Source organism: Podarcis cretensis (genome assembly GCF_951804945.1).
Source record: "Podarcis cretensis genome assembly, chromosome: 5".
NCBI classification, from domain to species: Eukaryota; Metazoa; Chordata; class Lepidosauria; order Squamata; family Lacertidae; genus Podarcis; species Podarcis cretensis.
In genome coordinates, this window is record NC_137174.1 from 46559690 (window position 1) to 46580316 (window position 20627).

A 20627-nucleotide genomic window follows, 5' to 3' on the forward strand; every position below is an offset into this window, starting at 1 on the left:
GCTTCAATTTTTGTAGAGTTCCTGTACTCCTTAAAGTCAGGCAGATAGTCAAAAGGTGAGGCTTGGAAACATGTAGATAACCTGAGCAATTGCTTCAGGTCATGGCAGCTTTTGAAAACACGAGGCCACTGTTGCGGTGGGCAGTGGAAATGGAAACCCTGTGCACTACTGTTTTTTAGAGACCTTTCAGCCAAAGAGCTAGTAGTGACACCTGAGCTGCAGCAGACAACAGACTTAAACCAACAAGAAATGAGCTGGGACTAAAAGCAGATGCTCACAGATGATGTCACTTACCATTGGGATCTACAATGCCAAAATGCTCAAGAATGTTAGTACAAGGTATACTAAGTACAATAGAGCCTTTACTGCTTCCACTAAATAAGGCATAAGGATGGGATGTTGCAGACTCTGGCTTTACCACTGATACAGAGCAGCTCATTTCAGTAACAAAACATCCGGGATTGGTGTTTTGAAAAAGCGTATTAGCCTCATTCTATGCTGCAGCATCAAAATTAATTTCTAAACAACATTTTCCACTGTCTCTTTCCCCATATTCAGGCCCCAAATAAGAAAAATTTCAATAGGAACTATTAATTAAAGCAAAACAAAGCCTTAATGTTATAAGGAGCCGCAAACCTGGGAGTGAGTGTTCCGGTTTACAAACATTCTTTGGAACCCAAAACTCTGATGCGGCTTCCAATTGGCTACAGCAGCTTCCTACAGCCAGTTGGAAGTTGCGCCTTCGTTTCCGAACGTTTTGGAAGTCAGACTTCTGGAACGGATTACATTCGACTTCCAAGGTACCACTGTACCTTTGATGGAAACAATTCACAAAATGTGGAATATATAGCCAGAAGTACTATATGCATACCCTTTATAAATAAAAATGAAACAGCAGTCTGGGAAGCACTAGATGGAACAAATATGGAAAGGCACAATGCTTTTGATTCTGATGGTCTTTAATGTACAGTATTTTATAACAGTGCTAAAGCTACACACAGAACTCAGCCAAAATGATAAAGAAAAAGTGATTTACTGTATTTTTCGCTCCATAGGGTGCACCGGACCATAGGGCACACCGTTTTTAGGGGGGGAAATCAAGGAAAAAAATCTTACTTCCCCCCCAGCCCCAAAGAGCAGCGTACAGGATGCGCGCAACCTCTCCCTGCCGGTGGGGTTGCTCGCGGCTATGTCACAAGTCAAGGCAGCCAGCGGGATGGATCCCGCTGGCTGCTTTGGCTTCCTCTTTAGCCCCACGCAACCTCTCCCTCCCGGGAGAAGCTGCACGGGGCTAAAGAAGCCATAGCCACGTGCAGCCTCTCCCTGCCGGAGGAGCTGCGTGCAGCTATCCCTGAAGCCTGGAGAGCGAGAGGGGTCGTTGCGCACCGACGCCTCTTGCTCTCCAGGCTTCAGTGAAAGCAACGCAAAGCCTCTGGAACACAAAGTGCTCCCTCTGCGCTTCGGAGGCTTAGCGTTGCTATCGCTGAAGCCAAGGAGCCTGCATTCACTCCATAGGAGTGGAGGGGGAAAAGTGCGCCCAATAGAGTGAAAAATACGGTATATGCGTTGTATATGCGATATAACACTGTGCCAACAGATGGCACTGTAGAGTCCTGTTTTTCTCTACAGTACTTGTTTTCCCTGTTTAAATTTACAACGCTTTTAACTGGAATGCTTCTTTAATGTGTCTAGATCCAGCCATTGTTTGCCCACTATGCCCCTTGCCCTCCAGTTGTTGGACTACAACTACCATCGTCCATTAGACCTTCAGCCATGCTAGTAGGGGCTGGTGGGACTTTGAAGTTTAACAACATCTGGGTCATATGTATGAGTCAATGATCCTGGCTGCAGACATATTTCAAATTATAGCAAAGAGTAAAATATTTCAGAGGGTAAATCTCACTATCTTTCTTCTCCCTATGGATCCTGAAGCTTCTTGGTACAACTGGTATTTTTGGCAGTCAGTCCGAACAGAGAGAGTGAGGGAATTGGCCCAGTTTTTCCCCCACTGAGACATCAGATGCCAAATCTCAGCAATATCTAGTATTCTTGCCGAACCCACAGGCCACAGTGTTATATCCCCCTTCACTGAATATAAAAAAAAATGCTACTACTTCTCACTTAAATATTTCTTAACAATGCCATCTGCCTGTTGGCTGAATAAAGAGGTTACATTTATATTCAATTGGTTATTTTTCTCATTTTCTCTGTGCCTCAAATCTTCCAAAAATTCCACTTTCAGCATATTTAGTTCATCTGCCAAGCTCTTCATCTCCTTTGGGGTAAGGTTATTATCTAGGGAAACAAAATGTACAGCACATGGTGATTTACCTACTGTTATATTAAATTTATCTTAAACCAGGCAGAGGGGCTTCTCCGTAGTGGCACCCACCCTGTGGAACACCCTCCCATCAGATATCAATTAAATAAACAACTATCTGACTTTTAGAAGACAACTGAAGGCAGCCCTGTTTAGGAAAGTTTATAATGTTTGATGCTTTATTGTGTTTTTAGTATTCTGTTGGGAGCTGCCCAGAGTGGCTGAGGAGACCCAGCCACATGGGTGGGATATAAGTAATAAAATTATTATTATTTTAAAGGGGAAGGAAGATCAAAAGTTTAAGAGGTTTAAGCAAAGCCACTATTCTTTTGAAAATGAATATAGAGACTTACCTCCTCAGGAGTGGGATCTCCAAAAGAGGAATCTTCAGAAATAGAGGACAACTAGCATGTATAGCACCTTTGTGCATAAACAGTGTCTTTAAATAGTAGTCATAAACCGCTGGACATGTATGGTTTTGTTGCACTGTGCCTTTCTAATTTAAGTGCATGCAAAGCAGGTGGCGCTGTGGGTTAAAGCCTCAGCGCCTAGGGCTTGCCGATCGAAAGGTCGGTGGTTCGAATTCCTGCGGCGGGGTGCGCTCCCGCTGTTCGGTCCCAGCGCCTGCCAACCTAGCAGTTCGAAAGCACCTCCGGGTGCAAGTAGATAAATAGGGACCGCTTACCAGCGGGAAGGTATACGGCGTTTCCGTGTGCGGCTCTGGCTCTGGCCAGAGCAGCGATGTCACGCTGGCCACGTGACCCGGAAGTGTCTCCGGACAGCGCTGGCCCCTGGCCTCTTAAGTGAGATGGGCGCACAACCCCAGAGTCTGTCAAGAATGGCCCGTACGGGCAGGGGTACCTTTACCTTTACCTTTAAAGCAAGTTAAGCAACCTTTTGCAAATAAGCATACCTTTAGCAGTCTTCATGGTCTGAGAGACAGCTCGCCTGACAGCCTGGTCTGCTTGATGAAGAACACTGGCTGCACAAATAGCACGATCCATTTCCTAGCCGCAATCAACCAGAAAAAATGTTTTTAGAACTGGGCTCTTATATATCTTCAAAGGGTAAATTTGGGCATCATGAGCACATGCACTAACTGGGGTGAGCTTTGTGTACCTTCCCTTGCATAAAGGGAGGAGAGTTGAAGCTTCCAACAATTTTTTCACTTTCAGACAAGTGTGAAACTACACAGAGGGAATTTCGGTACAGAGCACTCAAAGTTTGCCATAAGAACCTCTACTGAACATTCTCCACTTTTCAGAAATGCTGTGACACAAGAAAGCTTACAACCATAAGACATGTGAAGACACTTTGATTCAGTGAAATGAGGTGAAAAAAGGCAGACTTCCCTCTTGTCTGCTACAGAAGCTAGCACTCATTTCCTTTGCCATCTATTGTTGACAATGGGACCTGATGGTTCTGGTAGTTCTCTCAGTTACAGCCACCAAGTTGTCCCATTCAGAGTAGACCAATTGAAATGAATAAAGTTAAGTTAGACATGATTATGAACTTCAGTGGGTTTACTCTGAGTTAGGACTACCATTGGGTGGGATTCATCTAATGAACCCCACTATAGGAAGCCCTGCATAATGACTTCCACTTGTGCCGTGAGCCTTCCCCTATACCCCATTGGCTGGGGGGGTGAACCCCCAAAACTGTGTGAACCCCCAGAACTGTGTGTGACAGGGGGAATTATTCCATCTGGAAAGCTGATGTGCTTGTGCAGATGGAGTGTTTCTAATGGCACAACACTAAATTCCACCAATTGTCTTTACAGCACAAACTCCTTTATGAGCAGAAAGTGAGTCTTAGATTTCCTGTGTAGGAAACATTCTCCTCCAAAGTGGACAATTCTCCACTGGTGGATTATTATCAGCAGAAGTGCCAGGCATCAAATGTCTATTTTATTACCAATATAATAGTTCCATATTACCTTTACTTCTGTATTCTCTTCCAGGGGTTTCACTGGATTTTCCAGAGCAGTAGATAGCAAATCAAGCACTTGAAGACTGAAAAAGTCAAGAAAACAAACATGTTAAAGAAAGACTATGCACATGCAATGTAAGCACTCGCCTAAGGATGGGACCCTGGCATCACAGAAGTGTCCAAGGCAAGAATTTTGCTGAAATCAATGAGGTTGGACAGCAGAGAAAAGAGTGAGCAAAGCGTAAATTGGGATGTAATCTTGGATCTCAGGGTGAGCCGCAGTAGATTGGCAAGGGTTTCTTTTGTTTTCTGATTCTCTATTTTTATATATAAAATAATTTTTATTAGTTTTCAGTTAGAATAATCCAATGGCAGCCTCATTATAACATTGCCAAATTATAATACAATTACTAATCCCAACCATCCAGATGCCGAATTATATAATTTAGGTGGCCTCCCACTTGCTAGAATTGATGGTTTGGTGATTTACTTCATAGTTCTGTGTTCCAAAATTTTATTCATCTCAATTGCAATCCAGTCAAAATAACAATCCCTTATACAACTGTAACATTAACAACATCCATTCGTCACACAGGATGTTGCCTTGCATTGAGTCAGACCATTGGCCGATCTACTTCAGCTTTTGTCTACACTGAAAGGCAGCAGTTCTCCAGAGTTTCAGACAGCCCTGCCTGGAGATGCTGGGGATTAAACTAGGGACCTTCTACATGCTCAGCACGTGTATTATCACTGAGCTATGTCCCTTTCTGCAGCTAGGTGCCCTGCAACAAAGCTATTCCAAGGCAAATATCAATGAATAGAGAAGCGCTGCACAACTCCAGAGTTCTACACGCTGCTAGGCCCACAGATGTCTGTGAAGCCTCCATTTAATTCAATGTAAATAACTGCTTTCATGTGACTACATACTTATCTTCTACTGAACATTCTGTAGTCTTCAGAACGAGGCTGTTCTGCTCCCAGGCGTATTTCTCTGGATTTGGAACTTCCATTTTCTGCACCATTGCATGGATGGTTTCTTCAGGTAATGGTTGTTTTCTCCGACTGTTTCTCTCTAAACAAACATCAGCCTGACAATCTAGGAACAACTGACAGAAGCCCAGTGTATCTAGACAAATATAAAAATATTCCTGGATGATAGGAGGGTCATTTTAATCTCACCATGGTTTCTGAAAAGTGTAGGCATAACACAAACACAAGAACTTTGCACAAAATAAGGTCGTCTTCTGTATCACCATGAAGTAAGGATGTGGGATCCTAAGTATTTCAGAGTTTAGTATTCATTATAAATAGAGCTTGCACAAGACTATGTAACACAGATTCTCAAAGACCTGTTTTGGTTGCCTATTTGCCACCAAGGCCAATAGTTCAAGGTTTTGGTTCTAGTATATAAAGCCCTGAAATGGCTTAGGAGCTAGGTATCTGAAGGAACACCTCTCCTCATATAGTCCTGCCCAGACCCGGTAATTGTTTGGGGAGGCCTGGTGACTAAAATGACTAAAAATTTCCTTTCAGAGCTTTGACTGGCACCCACTTTATCTTTATTTTAGAACGAGCTGAACTTCCTCTTCTGCCAGACCTTCTGAAGTACATGTACATGTGGGAACCTGGTTGTATTAAGCAGATGGAATGGTAATAATTGTATGTAATGATATTTTACTTTTGGTTTTCACTGGTTATTGTGTCTGATCCAAGATCACTTAGGATGCGGAGGTGGGACATAAATGCCATAATATGTAAAAATGAAGAAGAACACTAAAAAGCATAACACAAGTAGCATAAAAATAACATCAGAGGGAACAAAACTGCTAAATAAATTAAATTAAAATGGGATTCCCTGAAAAAATGACATAGGGACCAGGCAAAACTGCCTGATGAGAGTTTTCCACAAGAGGGCACTGTAACAGAAAAGGCGGCGGCAGCGGCAGCAGCAGCAAGATGTTATTGTCCAGGTGGCTGATATGGTGGCAGGTAATCCTCCAAGTATCCTAGCCCCAAGCCATTAGGGCTTTCTAGGTAAAAATTATCACTCTGGAAACAGACCAGAAGCCAGTGAAGTTATTCAAACACTATTGAAATGTGATCCCAACTTCTGGTACGAGTTAGCAGCCCGGCAGCTATGTTTTGAACTAACCTGCAATTTCCAAACTGCCTTCCATTGCAGTAATCTATTCCGGAAGTTACCAGAACGTGGACTGCTGTACATGTCCAGAAGCAGGTGTACCAGCCTCAGCTTGTGGAAGGCACTCTGTGCCACACAGACAAACTCTTGTTCTTCCGGTGACAAAGCTGGGGACAACGAGCACCTCAAGATGCAAACTCGATCCTTCAAGGAGATGGCAGCTACATCTAGAACTACTGAGCACCACCTTCCCACACAAACTACCCACCAACAGTACCTCAGTAATCCAGTCCATTACTGAGCCCAGACACCAGTTCAACGCTCATCAGAATCAGATATTAAGGAAAGAACTCCCAACTCCAAAACACTGGATGCCCTTGCAGTGATTGATCTAAATATTAAAAGGGGCGGGGGGAAGATGAAGCCCTATGGAATGATATAAAATAAATGTACCAAGAACCCAAGCTCTCATTATCCAGGACCACTTTCTGAAATTAGCTACTCAGTTAGGAACTAAGCCATTGCTATTCAGGGCCTCCAGTTTCTAAACCAGCTACCCTGTTCAGGAGGCAATAGTCCAGAAAACAATTGAAAGTTCCAGACAAATTGGCTTGGTTCTATTCTCCATGTCTCGTTCCTGGCACTGGTCATGGCAGCCAAAGCAGTTTATCTGTCTGAACCACAAAATGTATAGGATGTCAGGTGGAAGGAAACCGACATCTGCAAGGAGTACAATCCCAGCTTCACTACCAATGCAGAAATGGCCAGTTCTATATGACAAGTTGCTGCCTGGAATGCTATCATAGTTTAGGTGTTCTATGTAGCAGGAATCCCTAAGATACAACAAGAGAGCTTTGCTTTGCTCAACAAGGGTAGGAATCCCTTTTAGCCATAACATCCCAAATCATGGTTTGCACTGCTGAGTCATAAGGCTGAGCCGCTACCTTAAAATATAATATCAAACTTACACTGGCGAGCCAACTGGTACACTTCATATCTCATACTCCGATAGTAAAAGTTATCATCTAAAATAAAATATATTGGTCTGAGAGGGATAAAATCTATTAAATATTGACAAGATGCAGAGTCTTCAGTTCCTGTTCTTGGATATATTAATTCTTGTTCTTTCAGATAGCAGGCAAACCTTTTCCATGTTGTTTCAGTTCTGTTTGGAGGAGGAGAATAATGGCATCCTTTAATAAAATTTTGAAGGAAATGTTCAAGATACATCAATAATTCATGACGGTATAATCTCCAGTGTGACATCTATAAAGTAAAAAGACAATTATTCATGGTTAGAGTTCAAGATATTGGATAAAAACTGGAAACATTAACAGTAACGAAGGTTTTGCTATTGGCTGCAGTGTTAAATGAACAGCATTTGTCCTCTTGATATTTTAGATGATTTGCTATTCTTTCTTAGCATCAGTCATGCCTATAATTATCTGCATGGCCCACCCATGCCATTTTAACCAAAACTCTTCCCTCCTTACAGGCATTGTGCTGCAAAATCCCAGTTTAATAAAATATGCTGCTACCAGTCTTCCCCAACTATTAGTGTAATTACCACAAAACTGTTGTTTCTCTTGCAACAAACATGCAAACCCCTCTACAATGCATGTAAGTAGTAACTCCAGCAGGGTAACCATGTGAAAATGAAATAGTAATAATTACACACTATTAAGTTTTTATATACTACCACAAATCAACAACAGATCAAGTAGTACACTTATTCAATCACAAAAGGTAATTTAGCCTTTTATCTTTCTTTTTCTTTTGGTGCCTTAAAGGCCAACAGATTTATAGCACAACCCTAACCATGCCTACTCAGAAGGAAGTCGTACTGAATTCTCCCAGGTAAGAGGAGTTAGGATTGCAGTCCTATTGCAGTGTAAATTTCATGGACTTCACTGAAGCCACAGGAATGTTCAAGAAGGGCTTATTTTGCAACAAATTTGTCTTTAAGGTAATAAAAAACTCTTGGTTGTTTCTGCAAATGAATATTAAGTAATTTCACATCTTCTAAACAGCTTGTGTTATCAACAAATGCCCATACTGAACTGACTGCTTTGCAAAATACCACCACCACTTGTTTATTTATGTATTGCCTTTCAGCCCAAAGGGCCCTGAACCAGCAACCAGCATACTGAAATACTGTAAAACAAGACATAACACTATGCTGGTTTATCAGTCCGTACAGGAGGATCAAAACAGCAAAACGTTAAGATTCAGAAACGGAACTTTCAGCATAAAATAATAGGAAACAAGATGCTTTTTAAAAATATGCAGACAAGTCTTGCTTAACTTCATGTTACTAAAATATATATAGATGCTTTAAAAACGAGCTCACTTTTCTTGATGCAAGTTGAAATACGCCAAACCTTCTGCCGGCAGCTGGAGCGAATCACAGCCAATTTAAAATGATAACTTTTGTCATTTATCGCTGCCATGCCACAGCAGATTACTTTAATAAAGGACAAGCCAATAGGCTCCCTCAATACCCAGATTTTTTAATTTTTTACTATTTTAGCAAACTTGGTGAGCGCCTACTCAAGGCAAACCCCGCAGCTGACCCTAAAGCACCAGATCTCCTGGCTGGATTCAGCTGCGAGGCGTCAGAAGTAAAAGGATCCTTGGCAATGACAGCGGTAGGAAAATAAAGCTGGGGCGCATCCTTCTGCCCACCTGGGCTACCACTGAAAGATCCCGCGGGCAAGCGAAGACATTTTCCTGGCCAATCAGAATCGCAAGACCACATTGGCCAATAAGGAGCAGGGGGCGGAGGCTACTGACCAACGGCTGCTGCTCGCGCTGTCCCGAGCTCTCCTTTGATTGGTCGAACGCTTCCGGAGGGATGAGGTCGTCGTAAGCGAGGGGGACGCAGCGCCACCCTTTGCGCTCCCTCAGGACCCGGCTCAGGGCCTGCGCCGTCGTCGTTTTGCCCGCGGCAGGTAAACCGCAAAGCAAGCACAGCCCCAGCTGGTGGCCTCCGGCGCGCCGTAGCTCTTCCACCATGAGGCCCCGCGCTCGTGCAGAGCGTTAAAACTCCCGTGAATGGAAGGGACCGACGGCTCACAGTTCTGCGCTTGCGCAGTTGACTCCGCGCGGTAGCACTGCGCAGGCGCGCTGGGGAGGGACTTCGGCGCAGGGAGTTCTAAAGAGACTGGGCTTCCTCCTACTTCCGCGCACCGGACCTCCGGGTTGCTTTCGACGCTGGGCTCTAGAGGGGCAAAAGCGGCCGTTGCACGTAGGAGACAAGCGGGGAGCCCCGGCACCCCTTTGTCGCTTGCAGTGATTGGGCAGCAGTTTAGGGTGGCCACATGCAATAGAGGACAAGGCAAGTTGGTTCTGATTGTTGGTTGCGCTGTAAGTTGCTTTTAATGAAAACTGCTAAACGGTATTGATAGAGCAGGCATATCGATCTATTGTATGAAAATAAATTACATTTCTAATGATTTTTCAAAGAGTTATTGCTTTTAAATATTACCAACTTGCAAGAAAAAAAACACACGTGCCAATTAAATAGCAAAGTATTTTATTTCTTACAAAATAGTTCACGGAGATTGCCTTTGAAATACAACTGTGTAAAGTACCGGCATTTTCCTGCCGGTATTTAATAGCGATTTGTGCAAAATTGCATATAAAATGGTTATAGGTATTAGAAAAAGTAGTAGTTGAAAAGTATATAAAATGGTTATAGGTATTAGAAAAAGTAGTAGTTGAAAAGTATTGTTAGAAGTTGGATTTCTGTTGGCATTTTCGAACCTGTAAGCAAACCTTACAGCTGAACTGTGGGGGTTAAAACCCCATGTTGGGCAAAAGATTCCTGCATTACAGGGGGTGGAATAGATGATCCTTGTAGTCCCTTCCAACTCTATGATTTGGCAGACATCTTCATTAAAGTGTTTTAAATGTCTGCTAAAACTTTCAGCAAGCCTATCTGGGCATAATTTCATTGCGTATTACTCATTTTAAAATGCTACTGCTATTGCTAATCATTTTATTGCTTTATATACATCACTTAGATATTTTTTTTTTGAGCCAGCAAAATCTTATATTCAAATAAATACCCGTACAAATAATTTACTGTTTCTAACAATATAGCATTCACAGCAATCGGATTGTACATTCATTCACTTCCAAAACAAAAACACTGTGGAATGGGTGTGATTAGGTATGATTTTGACAGTGTGAGCTGTTGCTACAATATTGTAACCAAGATCTAAATTCCTATATATTAAAATTAAATAAGGAGGATGCATAATTATGCCCCCTGCCACAGGTTTGGAATATAGAAATGGAAGACCAGACCATTAATTTAGGTGTACTTTGCCTACTTTAGTGCAAAAAGGCATATTGAAAAATATCCATTTACAGTATTTTGGAACTTAACAACTGTGAACTTGGGCAATACCAGTTGAGGACAAACAACTGGAGTCAGCCCCTATTCTCAAACAAATTAATGTCCACTTTGCCAACCATGTAATTAGCACTCAGGGTCTGTAAAATCCTGCCCCTGACCCAACTTTCAGTATCAGTTCTATCTCCATGCACTTCCTTTGGTTCTGCACTCACAATTCCATGCATATGCCGCGCCCTTAGTGAATTGGGTGCAAATTACTCAGAAAGTGTTTTTTCCCCCTTCACTGTTTTTCATTCACAGTTTGTTTTATGTTTAAAGCAGCTGAATTTTATTCACAGAAAAGCTGTGGGCAAAGCTAGATGCAGCATCTAGAACTCGTGTCATGTTTTAAATATAAAATGGGCGAGTAGGGGAGTGATTTCCATCAGGATTGCAGTATAGCGGAGGATAGGTTTCACCTCTCTTTCCTCAGCTATGAAAATAGCTTTAGGGCAGGCGTCCTCAAACTTGGCCCTCCGGATGTTTTGAGACTACAATTCCCATTATCCCTGACCACTGGTCCTGCTAGCTAGGGATCATGGGAGTTGTAGACCAAAAACATCTGGAGGGCCAAGTTTGAGGAAGCCTGCTTTAGGGTGAAAGCTGCCTTTGTCGCCAATGAGACCTTTTTTCTAAGGCTAGCAGCTGTGCCTTAGGTGTGTGTTGTGTGCAAGCTATTTTAATCAAGACCTCCATTTCTTGTGTGCTGCAATCCCAGTGGTAAATCAACCCTTGTGCATCCTTTTAAAAAAAAAAGATATCAAAATTTGGAAACCTAAAATGATTTCTAATTGCACATTTAGCATTGCATCAGTTTGGCCCTGTGTTGAGAGGGGTGTATTTATGTATATGTCCTGATGGCTAATGTGACACAACACAAACAGTATTCTGCTGTCTAATACATGAGTTCTGAGACTGGTTCATGGACCACCAGTGGTCTACAGACTTAGTTTATGTGGTCCGTGTGTTGGTATTAAATGATAATACTGATTTTAGATGCATTTTTATTGCTTCTTTAATTTCTTATATTGTATTTTAGTGTATTGTAATAGAATAATACCATAAAATACAATAGAAGAAGCAATAAAAATACAATTTAAAATTCATACAGCATCTAGCACAGCACATTACCATCGTTACAACAGGCAAAAAAATAATCATTCAATGGGCCATCAGTACCCTCAGCAATTTTCAAGAGGTCTTCAGAAAAAAAATGTAGGGAATCACTGATCTAATGATTAAGGCAGCCTTAGTCTATCTAGAGATTCAGGAAAAAAAATTCCCATATTCTTTTGTTACCGTTTCAACAGTTTTTTTAGAAATTAAAATGAGGTCTTCACTTGTATATCAATAAAAAATAATACTTTCAAAAATATGTAACAGGTTTAGCACTGGCACATTTCTGCTACCCTCTCATATGTTTAATGTGTCCATCTAACCCTCTTGAGAATTTCTCAGGATGGAGTTGCGTAAACAGGTCTGGGTGGGATTGGTGGTCGTAAAGGAGGTCTTGATGGATGTGGCCCAAGGTTTGCTTGTATGGGTGGCCTAAAGGAGATAAAATGCAGTATTAGTAGTGTGTATTTGGTGGCATATTTCAGAGGCTGGTCAATAGAGATTCTAGAAACATAATGAATACTTCTACCTCCCTCCCTCCTTACTTACTTATTTCGACAAAATCCTCTGTATGAATGACAGCTACTCTGCCAGAGTTCTACCCCTTTATGCCATGGGTAGCCAGCAAGGTACCCTTGTTTTGACCACAACTCCCATCAGCCCCAGCCAGCATAGCCAATGCTTAGGGATGAAGGGAACTGTACTCCAATAACATTCTGGAACAAACCACGGTTGGTTACCACCTCTTGCACATCAACTGCGCACTCTTTGCACAAGTGAAGCCACAGGTAAATAGAGGTGAACAGGAGAAATGTTTATGGGCAAAATACTGCTGAAGCCCTTGCTGATATTCCCACCAGGGAACCGGGATTAAAGGAACCTTTCCCTGGATATTGGCTCTCTGAGAAGGGATTCAGTAGGCAGTTCAAATGCTGCTGAATCTCCAGTATTTGCTGAGTTTAAATGTTTGCCCTGATTGTAGGCACAGATGCCTGTAAAATTATGCTGAAGAGATTTAAAAGCGCAAACCTTGGAGCAGGAAAGTGTGATATCGTAAAGATTCCAGAATTTGACGTTGTAGGCTGCAGAGGGAAAAGAAATGTATAGTAAGTAAGGAGAATTCATGGTTCTTACCACAGCATTGAAGCTTAATGCATCTTTTCATTCTAGCAAAATGCCATGCACGGTTTTAATGTAACTGATCTAACCTTCTGCAGAATTGCATTTCTGATTGGAAAATCATTGTCAAATTCACAGCGCCTGTGGAGAGCCGAAACAGTAGCCCAAACTTCATTCATCAGCAGTAACTTCAAAGAGGACATTGCAATGAAAAAAATAAATATTCTTACCCGCCTATTATTTACTGGTGGCTTTGGTCCACCTGGAGTGCTGCTTTGTCTTGCTTGCCGTGCATTTTCAGCCCTTAAAACATAATGTAAACAGGTTGGTTAAAATAATACATGTCTTTCTCCATTAAATATTCAGTTTGGTTCTGGTACACACCATCTTCTGGGAGAAGGCAATCTGAAGCCCTGGGGCCACAACTGATTTTCATTATTTTAGATACAGTATTTTGCTGCTGTTCATTGTTTTAACACTGCCTGTCTTAACCTTGTCACAGATGCGGCACACATTTCTGGTTTTTAAAAACCGAGCTTATTCTTTTCATACCTTTGGCGTCTTCTCCGTCCTCTGAAAATACGTCTTTTAATTGCATCCCTCTTGACAATTGCAACCGCTACTATAATTAGCAGAGGTAACACAAGCAGAAAAAACACCAGCAGGCCATCACGAAGTGATGTATCTAAAGGAGAAAAGGCAATGAAAATTACTTGTTTTGCTTTTAATTTAGGATTAATGTCATGGTGCAGCAGAAGAGAAGGTTCCACATCTAGCACCACCTTCTTCATACCCAGCCTAATCCCTATGGCTCAGGGATTCCAAAATTTAGGTCTCCAGCTGTTTTTGGACTACAACTCCCATAATCCCTAGTTAGCAGGACTAATGGTCAGGGATGGTGGGAATTGTAAACCAAAACAGCTGGAGGGCCGAGTCTGGGAAACCCTGCTCTAGCTCATTCTTACCTATGTGAGTTGGGCCACTGTCTATGCTACCACCGTATCCAGATTTGTCACAATAAGGAGGTGCCCATCCAGGATCACAGTGACAATTGCCTTTGTTGTTACATACCTACAGGAAAGAAGGACCAAAAAAGAGGTGAAGAATTAGGCTGGGGATGATGGGAGCAGAAGTCTAGGAACAAACAGAGGGTTTTCCACCCCTGCATTAGGCACCATTATGTTCTGCCTTCCTTGAGGAAATGCTATGATGAACAGCTTTCCTTGACTTCGGAAGAAAAAAAGCAATGAGTACAACCAGAGCAAACAACAGATACGTATGCTATGGAATAAAGAACATGGGCCTGATTTAGTGATATGCCATTTCTAAATATGTTCCATGATGCTAACATTGTCTGGCTCCAGATTGTGTCTGCTGAAACCAGCAGCATGCATGATAGTTCCCACGTACAAAACAGGTGGGCTGCCAAATATTTTAATAGTTTTTAAATGTTTCTAATTGTTGCTGCTAATCATTTTAATATTTCTTGTAAGCTGCTTAGAGATTTTGCTACAATCAAGTTGTATATAAATTTTGTTAAATAAAAAACAAACTGTTTTCTTATTTTACTAAATTTATATCACACCTTTTCTGTCTCCTGAGAAATCTCTATGTGGGACAAGAAGCTACAGTTAGAACTGGATATGGAACAACTGACTGGTTCAAAATTGGGAAAGGAGTACGACAAGGCTGCATTTTGTCTCCCTGCTTATTTAACTTATATGCAGAATTCATCATGCGAAAGGCTGGGCTGGATGAATCCCTAGACGGAATTAAGATTGCCGGAAGAAATATCAACAACCTCAGATATGCAGATGACACAACCTTGATGGCAGAAAGTGAGGAGGAATTAAAGAACCTTTTATTGAGGGTGAAAGAGGAGAGTGCAAAATATGGTCTGAAGCTCAACATCAAAAAAACGAAGATCATGGCTACTGGTCCCATCACCTCCTGGCAAATAGAAGGGGAAGAAATGGAGGCAGTGAGAGATTTTACTTTCTTGGGCTCCATAATCACTGCGGATGGTGACAGCAGCCACGAAATTAAAAGACGCCTGCTTCTTGGGAGAAGGGCAATGACAGGCCTAGACAGCATCTTGAGAAGTAGAGACATCACCTTGCCAACAAAGGTCCGTATAGTTAAAGCTATGGTTTTCCCAGTAGTGATGTATGGAAGTGAGAGCTGGACCATAAAGAAGGCTGATCGCCGAAGAATTGATGCTTTTGAATTATGGTGCTGGAGGAGACTCTTGAGAGTCCCATGGACTGCAAGAAGATCAAACCTCTCCATTCTGAAGGAAATCAGCCCTGAGTGCTCACTGGAAGGACAGATTGTGAAGCTGAGGCTCCAGTACTTTGGCCACCTCATGAGAAGAGAAGACTCCCTGGAGAAGACCCTGATGTTGGGAAAGATGGAGGGCACAAGGAGAAGGGGGCGACAGAGGACGAGATGGTTGGATAGTGTTTTCGAGGTTACCAGCATGAGTCTGACCAAGCTGCGGGGGGCAGTGGAGGACAGGAGTGCCTGGCGTTCTCTGGTCCATGGGGTCACGAAGAGTCGGACACGACTAAACGACTAAACAACAACAAATCACACCTTTCTCCCAAAGGAGCTCAGGGTGGCATGTTTGGTGTTACTGTGCAAATATATGGGAACGGAGCATACCACCAAAACAGGTTCAGAATTACGATTCTGTATAGTGGGTGAATCCTGATTTTGAAACTGGTCTGAAAGCCATATTAAAAGGGCTTCACAAAATTGATGGCAAGGTGCAGGAAATAGCTATTCAAACCACATGCTGCCCACTCCTTTACAGCAATTGCTTCTGGTGGCAATAAAGACTGCAAGCAAATCTTCTCAATAGCTGAACTGCTTTTATAGCCAGAATATTGGAATATTTTTTCTGCTCTACCACTGGAATAATAGGATCATCATTTTCTTACTTACTGCACGGTCATTGCATGTTTTCTTTACATCACAATTGTAGCCAAGCAGGCTTGCATTGACACACTTGAAATCAACACAGGCCTGAAAAAAGAAAAAGGAACGCAAGCTTTAAAGTTGGAAAGTATGTCTTTAAAAATACCAAAGTGTAATGCAGAAACAACGGGCAGGCTCAGACTTCACGCTAAATCATAAGTTTGGATGTAACACTAAACCATAGCTTAGAATTACCTGCATGAACCACAATAAGCCTTGGGCTCACACCATCCCTCCTTCCTCTGAACAACTCTTTTGCAACCAAGGAAAGGAGAGCAAAAGATTTCACATTCAACTATTTATTTATTTGCTGCATTTTATCCCACCTCTTTACTCTTCAAGGAGCTCAAGGTGGTATACATGCATCTTCCTCTCCTCATTTAATCCCCACAGCAACCCTGTGAGGTAGGTTAAGCTGAGAGGCAACAACTGGCCCAAGGTCCCCCTGCGAGCTTCATAGTTGAACGGGGATTTGAACCCTTGTCTCCCAGGTCTTGGTCCAGCACCGTAACCACTGCGCCACACCCTTGTGTCGGAATGTGAGGAACTCTGGATACTTTAAACTCTAGTTAGTTCAAGCAAGCTGGAATCACATCACGGTTTATGATTCTGATTTGCTTGGGTAGCTAGTGTTTTAACTAACCAGAGTTTGGGCACAGTGGGGAACTCTAGTAAGTTTAAAAATGGAAGTGGATGCTTCAAATCTCATCCTCTGGTGTGTGCTAGAGAGGGAAGGAGGCTGGGTGCCAGCATGAGGCTTGCTGCAGCCTGTGCATATAACTCTTTAACAATGGCTTAAAATTACAGTGGTACCTCGGGTTAAGAACTTAATTCGTTCTGGAGGTCCATTCTTAACCTGACACCGTTCTTAACCTGAGGTACCACTTTAGCTAACGGGGCTTCCTGCTGCTGCCACACCACCAATGCACAATTTCTGTTCTCATCCTGAAGCAAAGTTCTTAACCTGAGGTACTATTTCTGGGTTAGCAGAGTCTGTAACCTGAAGCATCTGTAACCTGAGGTACCACTGTACATCTGAAACTTGAAGCACACAATTAAGGAACCAGGTTTCTGTGGATGGTTTATTATAAGGTTTCCATGAGATACAAATCGGCTTTTTGTTCCCGGGCATGGCATCTGTGCCTTCTAAAGCTGTTTGGCAGGTAGGAAGTGAATAGCTGCAACTGTGGAATGGCTGCTTGTCAGGAGATAGGGTTAGAAAAAAATGGTTGGCCATACAAACAATACAAAAAGGCAGTTTTGGAACTATAGACATAACTCGGACTGTAACTGAATCCTGTTTGCAGCTATATCATTGAGCAGGGAGTTGGTGATGTGAAGGACACTCTCTTACCTTTCCTTCTGCACAAGCTGTGCCTCTGTTAACCAAAGCTGGATCGGGAACATCTGATCCCAGAGCAAAATCAGTAGTCACACACCTAATGCCATTTTGAATCTGGCTGTATATCTGGGATGGAAGATTCTGTTGACTGACAGATGTGCAGTGAATTTTGCCACATAGGCTATTGCTGCAATAAAAATGAAATACAAAAATGAAAGTAGGGAACACCAGAGTAAATATCAAAATACCCCCCATCTTTTAATGTTTATACAAACATACATCTGTTTGCTCCAGTTTTTCAAATGCCACCAATCACATGTTTGTACAAACTAGATGATCCATATTAGCAGTTTAACAGCGTAAAGTCTGGACCGCATGTATCAGCTTCAGAGCAGCTATCCTGCATGGTTTATGAAGCTGTGGGAAAGCGCTGTGGCCATGTGTTTCTCCTTCCCATTGTGTGCCAGCTGCTCTTAAGATTCAGTCCTGCATTAATCCAGAGTTCCCTGTTATATCCAAACTGGGGGACTCTGGCTTAATATCATTTAACTAATGAGGATAATAAACCAGGGTTGTATTCCGATTTGTTAACCAGCATTAAGTTGGGGTCCCCTGCTTTAAACATAATGGCTCGATGCCAACTAGAATCTGTGTCAAAACCAATGCATGACGGTAAATGGGGAAGTGTGAAAGATAAGCATCAGTGGTGAACTTTGGGCCCTGTGTGATGCTAAAATTCGGCACCCCTGCCTCTTGCACTCCATTCTAAAAGCATTATTTTGTCACCCTCTGCAGCGTGGCACCCAGTGTGACTGCACCAGTCAATCCACCTCAAACCGCCTCTGGTGCTTGGCTACAGTTTCATAAACCATGGTTTATGAAACCATTGCCTATCCTCCATCAGGGTTTCAGCTTCCATGAAGCAACAGAGTATAAATATGACTTCCTGAGTACTTACGCTTGAGAACATTTAACAAACTCTCCTTTTGACATTCCACAGTTGCCGAGCCTGTCTCCATTACTATTGGCTGTTTCAAAACAAGCATTTGGCCCTTTCTTTGCTCCTATAAAAACAACAGAACCGTATTTGTCAAAAAATAGTCCGTTTTCTTAATGTGTAACATAGCTGTTTCTGCTAACTTAATATCAGTTGTGTTACACGGGCTATAAACCGTTTAAAACCTACCCTTTCCAAAGAGGGATTCACACTGAGAATCATAATTCTGACAAATTCCAGCATAGCAATAGTCTTTCATATTGTTGCATGGGTAGCCATCCATGATATACACATCATCTGGGCAGTTGGGATATGTTCCATTGCAATACTCAGGGAGATCACAGGCATTCATTTTTGGCCTGCACTGCACTCCTGCAACCTTGAACTAGAAAACAGAATTTTATTTATTTTGTTTGCTTGGTAACCATAACAAAAATGCCATAACAATACGTGGAACTGACACAGGAGAAAGAGGAGTAAAAATGCCTGTGACAGAAGCTTGTAAAAAGGGAGAAGAGGCAGGAACAATTCCTAGTACTCAGCTTCAATAAAAGGGTAAGTTGATAGGGTTGCTAGCTATACTGAAGGAAATATGGCAGAAGGTGCGGTTGTTCCAACCGTGGCAAAAAAAAAAAAAAGGCAAGAAGCAGGGCCAGCTCAGTAAATTTTGCTGCCCCAGGGGAAGAACAAGATAGAGCTCTCCGAACACTTCCCACCCCCAATTCCATGTTCTGAAACCAGGGATGTTGGCGAATTCTGCAAGAAATGCAAGCAGAAATTGCAGGTGTTTGCTTATTCATCCTATATCTGGAACAGAAATTGATGCAGGATGCAATCGGTATTCGCCATTGGTGTTGTTTTCAATGTGCAAATGGTATGTAATTTATTACCTCCATGTCTTCCATTTGCATTGTTTCCTTTGCATTGTAGAGTAACGTAATGATTACAAATGAATTCTGTAAAATTTCTCCCTAGAGGACACTGAAACGAATAGCATTGTTTTTGTCAGAAGCCGAACTGCAGTGGAATGGAAACAGCACTGCATAGGATAAGTACAAGGCGGAACAGAAATCAGTGCCTTCTTACATTTCTCACTGAACCAGTAGCTCAGTTTTGCTTCAGCACTGGTTATGGGTCAGCATCCTTCGCCACACCTAAGCTAGCTTAGGGGGAGCAGGACATGCAGGGTGACACACACAACTTTGTTCTCTAACACCTCATGGCTGCTCCTCGCCCTTCAGTGGGCTTGCTTCTGGGTAAATATGCATAGCATTGTGCTGCACACGTACAGAAAGGGTAATCTAGCTTACTTGACACTTCTCACAGCACAATCCTTCAGCACACTCTGATCCAGCTTTTAGTTTGCACGTGGCAGCATCGCAACAAGGGTTGGTGCACTCCTGTTAAGAAAAAAGACTTCAGTTGGACACTTGAGTGCTAAATTGTCAAAAGCAACTGAATCCCTCCTTAGAGAGTCCCCTTCAAGTGGGGGGCGACACACGTGTCTTCTGTTCTTTTTAGAGGCTTTGATTTGGAGGGCTACAATTCTAACCCCCCATTTTTCAGGTAGAAAGTACCATTAATTCACTAGGACTTGCCTCTGTGTAGATCTGGTCAGAATCACGCTATGCGTGTTTTAGTTTATTGCTTGGGAGGGTGGGCAGAGAAGAGAATTTGGCTGGGCATTTCCCCCCACCAGTTTCCATTGCAGTGAACCAGTGCTCTGCAGGAATCTTTTATCTTTGCTTCAGGGGCTTAGAAAGGGAATTAGGGGTGTGTGGATGTGAAGAGAGGGTGGTTTTTACTTGTACAGCTCTCTTTGTCTCAGGACGCCTCTACCCCTTACACAGAACAAGGCAGAAGATGACTGAGGCACTAAAATTAAAGACTGTGATACTAAAGATTTCCGGGCTGGAGAATGCATGTCATAATTTGGATGCTAACTAAAGCTGTGTGCATCGAGTAAACTAGCCCAGTAGGTAGGGGGGGGGAAAACCTGTTGCCCTGCTGTACTAGTCAACTAATTGAAGTCAACAGTTTGACTTTTGAGCACATCCTGAGTGGAGTCTGTATAGCACAGTCCACATTTATTCAGGCTGTTTACTGCCTGATGTGTGGAGCTGCTACTGACGTGTCGTGAGAGTAGACAGCAGGGCCAGCTTACTGCCAACTATGGTGACACACATTGACATCTGAAGGGTGTTTGTTGAAAGTTGAGAACATTGCCACTAGCAATATAGTGGCAATACATAGTAGGAGTATTTAAAATGAGAGTGAGAGTCA

At 42.5% G+C, this 20627-nt stretch overlaps 2 protein-coding genes across 4 annotated transcripts in view; both read right to left on the bottom strand.

The window, feature by feature from the left end:
* Nucleotides 1–2005: 2005 nt before the first annotated feature.
* On the bottom strand, nt 2006–9404 carry PSTK (phosphoseryl-tRNA kinase; the record flags this gene model as incomplete). Its single annotated transcript, XM_079976763.1, has 6 exons — nt 2006–2295; nt 3234–3327; nt 4257–4332; nt 5177–5375; nt 7358–7655; nt 9183–9404. The coding sequence occupies 6 exons, from the start codon at nt 9402–9404 to the stop codon at nt 2111–2113; spliced, it is 1074 nt and encodes a 357-aa protein (XP_079832889.1). The 3' UTR covers nt 2006–2110.
* A 970-nt stretch (nt 9405–10374) lies between these two features.
* LOC307216413 (disintegrin and metalloproteinase domain-containing protein 9-like) overlaps nt 10375–20627 on the bottom strand; it is a 36202-nt gene continuing 25949 nt past the window's right edge. For all 3 annotated transcript variants that reach the window (XM_079976650.1, XM_079976651.1, XM_079976649.1), the window contains exons 14-23: nt 19655–19744; nt 18534–18729; nt 18306–18411; nt 17360–17534; nt 15973–16053; nt 13992–14097; nt 13579–13711; nt 13257–13329; nt 12937–12989; nt 10375–12339 (exon numbers count right to left, since the gene is read on the bottom strand). In XM_079976650.1, the coding sequence (XP_079832776.1) occupies nt 12246–12339; nt 12937–12989; nt 13257–13329; nt 13579–13711; nt 13992–14097; nt 15973–16053; nt 17360–17534; nt 18306–18411; nt 18534–18729; nt 19655–19744 (1107 nt within the window). In that variant the 3' untranslated portion in view covers nt 10375–12245. The remainder of the gene's footprint in view (nt 12340–12936; nt 12990–13256; nt 13330–13578; nt 13712–13991; nt 14098–15972; nt 16054–17359; nt 17535–18305; nt 18412–18533; nt 18730–19654; nt 19745–20627) is intronic.